The sequence below is a fragment of the Phyllostomus hastatus genome, unplaced genomic scaffold (assembly GCF_019186645.2).
Source record: "Phyllostomus hastatus isolate PE091 unplaced genomic scaffold, TTU_PhHast_1.1 phas_contig_210, whole genome shotgun sequence".
NCBI classification, from domain to species: Eukaryota; Metazoa; Chordata; class Mammalia; order Chiroptera; family Phyllostomidae; genus Phyllostomus; species Phyllostomus hastatus.
The window spans coordinates 31181598-31185449 of NW_025333737.1; the positions used below are offsets into that span (position 1 = coordinate 31181598).

Below are 3852 nucleotides of genomic sequence, written 5' to 3' on the forward strand. Positions count from 1 at the left end.
CGGCCCGCAACCCAAGCATGTGCCCTGACTCGGAATTGAACCAGCGACCTTTGGGTTTGCAGGTCAGCATTCAAGCCACTGAGCCACACCAGCCAGGGACCCTGTGACTATTTTGTACCTGCCAATTTCTACTTCTTAACCCCTTCACCTTTTTCACGCAGTCTCCCCGACCCCCAGCCCCTCTGGCAGAGCAAGGACGATTGCTCAAGCACTGGACCATGCGGTCGCAGAAGGGGGGAATAGTCACTATTGTTGTTACTGTTATCCGCACGAGCCCACTCTTGTGGATGTACCAGGAAGAACTTGCAGTCTTTAATTGTCCCCTGTGGGTGAAAACCGCAAGGTGTGGTCTAGGTTTGCTCAATCGACCTCTTTTCTTCTGGGCTTGGAAAGCCCGGAGCCAGCTGTTTCCACGGTTTGGTTTGCTGCTCTTGGGTCTTCGATCGTTCATGTTGACTTCTCCCGCGGGACCCCGTTAGATGCCAACAAACCACTCAAAACTCCAAAATCCAGAGGACAGCCTGCCTCTGGCGCTGTTCTTACCTCACCAAACCTCCAACTGCGGGAAGCACCTCTAGGCTGCAGCAGCGCTGGGCCCACGGGCCTGCTGCCCACATGTGGTGGGGCCACTCCTCCGTGTGGGCTCCTCCGTGCGCAGACGTGTGGTCAGTAGAGCCGGACTAGGACCTGGGTCCCAGCCCTGCCACAGTACTACCGTGTGCGTTCGGGGATAAGCCAGGGCACGTTATTTAGATGCTTGAAGCCTCGTTGTCCCACCTGTAAAATGGGGAGAACTGTAGTTCCTCCTTCATAAGGCTGTTACCCGAGCAAAGCATCCAGACCTGTGAACTCTCAGCGTGCTGCCTGTGCGCGGCGCCTTCAGGGTCAAGGAACATGAGCTACAGCTGCTCCTGTGTTTACACTAGGGCAGTTCCGGGGAAGCCAGAGGGCATCAGATGGGAGGTGCAGACCCCTTCCTCGGGTCAGAAAGGTCCGACTCCACACATCACCTGCCAGGCGGCTGCAACCTCAGGTGAACCACCTTTTCTTGCATCCCCCTCAGAAAGCTCAGAGAAGGCCCAGTCACAAGGCATCTGACTGAGACTGTTACTTGAGATGACCTGAGGGAGGAAGACCTTCTCGAAATCTCTGGAGCAGGGATATCTTGGGAGAGGGGAGGGAAGGAGGGGGCACACGCAGTTCTGGGCTTCTCCTTGGGCCCCAGCCTGAAGCCAGGTGGGCGACCAGCTCTCCTTCCCAGCCCTTCTCTCTCCTGCTCCCCCCTCCCCGGCAGGACTGGAGAACTGGGTCTGGGCTGAGGACATGGTCTCGGTCCCCGTGACGGTGCCCTGGAGCCCAGAGCACCAGCTGCAGAGGCTGCAGGTGACCCGCAAGCTGCTGGAGACAGAGGAGCAGGCCGCCTTCCCCCTGGGAGGTGCCTCCCCTCGCTACCTGTACCTGGCCAGCAACCAGAGCAACAAGTGGGGTCACCCGCGGGGCTACCGCATCCAGATCCGCAGTTTTGCTGGGGAGCCGCTGCCCCAGAGCAGCTCCATGGAGAGAGCCATCAGCTGGGGCAGGTGAGTGGAGGTGTGCTGGAGAGGCTGGGGGCAATGGCTTGTAGGAGAGGCCCCGTGTTGCTGGGAACCCAGGTTCTCCCACCTTCTGTGGATGTGCATTCACACTCACACACACACACACACACACACACACACACACAGGCCTGTGGCCTCAACTTTTAGCCATTTAATAGGAGGCCTACAGATTGGATGGATGAATGGAGTGATTCATGCAGAATCAAATACAATAAAGTGTTAAAGGTAGAGTCTGCATTGTGGGTATATGCGTGAGTGTAGTGAGTGCTCACTACACTATTCTTTCGACTTTCCTGCAGGTTTAAAATGTTCACGATAAGGGTTGGAGGAAGAAACAGAGTAAGAGAGGAGCACAGATCTGAGGGGGTATCCTCTAAAATCTGGGCACTCAAGATCATGAAATTGGCCTAAAACGGGAATGAAGCCCTGTCCATGCATTTGCCTCCAGGGCCCAGGCTGTGACCTAGAGGGATATATGTGCGGCATTGGGACCTGGAGTCTGAACAACGGGCCAGTTGACATTTGAGATGCCGGACAGATGTGGGAACTCTCTGAGAGTCAGAGAGACAGAGAGGGAGAACAGGAAGTGAACAGAGAGTGACAAAGAGGTTGGCCACTACCCCGAGACCGTTGTGCTTATTCTTCCTGTCTGTCCCCTCTTCAGGGCAGCCTCAGACAGCAGGACAGGTTGATGACCTTGTGGGTCTGACGCAAATCTCCTGTAGACACCAGCTGGCTGTGACCCAGCGGAGGGAGGAGGGGCCCAGCAGCGCCAGCATCTACAATCTGAACGACCCTTGGACACCCACCGTGGACCCCACTGACTTCATCAACAACGAGACTGTTGCCGGGCAGGTCAGTTACGAGGAGATGGTGGGAGCAAGGGTGAGCTACTTCCCTCTCTCCCAAGCCAGGGTCCTCCAGGGTCTTTAGAACCTGAAGGTTTAAGAAATGAAGAAATGAAGAAATGAAGCTAAGAAATAAAGCCTTATGATTGCACATCTTTCCTGGGTTAGTAAGCTGAATCCTTACAAACAAGGCTACCATCGGGGGCAGGCGCGTCCTCAGCAGAGTCAGGCCTCACAACCCTCTTCCTCTCCCCTGCTAGGACCTGGTGGCCTGGGTGACAGCCGGTTTCCTGCACATCCCACATGCAGAGGATGTTCCCAACACGGTGACTGTGGGGAACGGTGTGGGCTTCTTCCTCCGGCCCTACAACTTCTTTGACCAGGACCCCTCCCTCCATTCTGCCGACTCCATCTATTTCCGGGGGGACCAGGACACTGGGGACTGTGAGGTCAACCCCCTGGCTTGCCTCCCCAAGGCTGCTGGCTGCGCCCCCGACCTCCCTGCCTTCTCTCAAGGGAGCTTGTCTCACAGCTAGGTGGACCCCAGGATGGGGATCGTGTCCAGGGGCCCCGGGGCCAGGGTGTGTGGGAAGGGGGAGCAGTGGGTGGGCTCTGGGCCCAGAGGCCTGGTCTCACACGAAGATCCTCTCCTCCCCCACCCCCAAGGTCCTCTCTCCCATCAACGTCCTTTGCATCCCCCTCCTCCCTGGGAGCTTCCTGAGCCCAGGATGTGTGACACAGGGGGGACTCGGCTTTGTTGCCCCCACACCTGCTGCATTTCCGTCCCGGAGGGGAGAGGGATGGCCAGCCGGAGATGACGTGATGGCGAGACTTTGATCCAGAAGACTTGCTCTTTTTCCCAACAGTTTTTTAATGTTATTTTTTTACAATGAGATATAATTCATGTGCCATAAAATTCACCCTCTTAATGTGTATAATATAGTGGCCATTCATTCCAGAATGTTTTCATCACCCCAGCAAGAAATCCCACGCCTGTTAGCAGTCGCTTCCTGTTTCCCTCCATCGCCTTTCCAGCTCTCGGCAACCACCACGCTTTCCGTCACCGTAGATGAGCCCGTGTTCTGGACATTTCGTGTACATAGATCTACACGACACGTGGACATCCGTGGTTGGCCTCTTTCCGCACGATGTTTTCGAGGTGCATCCATCATGTCGCATGAAACTGCTTCAGTCCTCGACGGCCGAAGAGTATGCTGTCGTGTGAATGTCACCGCATTTTGTTCATCCATTCATCAGTCAAAGGACATCGGACTGTATCCACTTTTTGGTTATTATGGACAATGCTGCTGTGAACAGCCTTGTACAAGTTTTCCTGTGGACATAGGTTTTCAATTGAGCATGTAAATCTGGGAGTGGAATTTCTAGGTTTTATGTTTACTTTTTGAGGA

The 3852-nt window shown here is 55.2% G+C and overlaps 1 protein-coding gene across 1 annotated transcript; it reads left to right on the forward strand.

Annotated features, from left to right (window-relative positions):
- LOC123817370 (membrane primary amine oxidase-like) lies at positions 1 to 3852 on the forward strand. The gene is made up of 5 exons (XM_045837041.1): positions 1 to 62; positions 927 to 1033; positions 1295 to 1580; positions 2321 to 2450; positions 2704 to 3852. The coding sequence occupies exons 3-5, from the start codon at positions 1324 to 1326 to the stop codon at positions 2977 to 2979; spliced, it is 663 nt and encodes a 220-aa protein (XP_045692997.1). The 5' UTR covers positions 1 to 62; positions 927 to 1033; positions 1295 to 1323; the 3' UTR covers positions 2980 to 3852.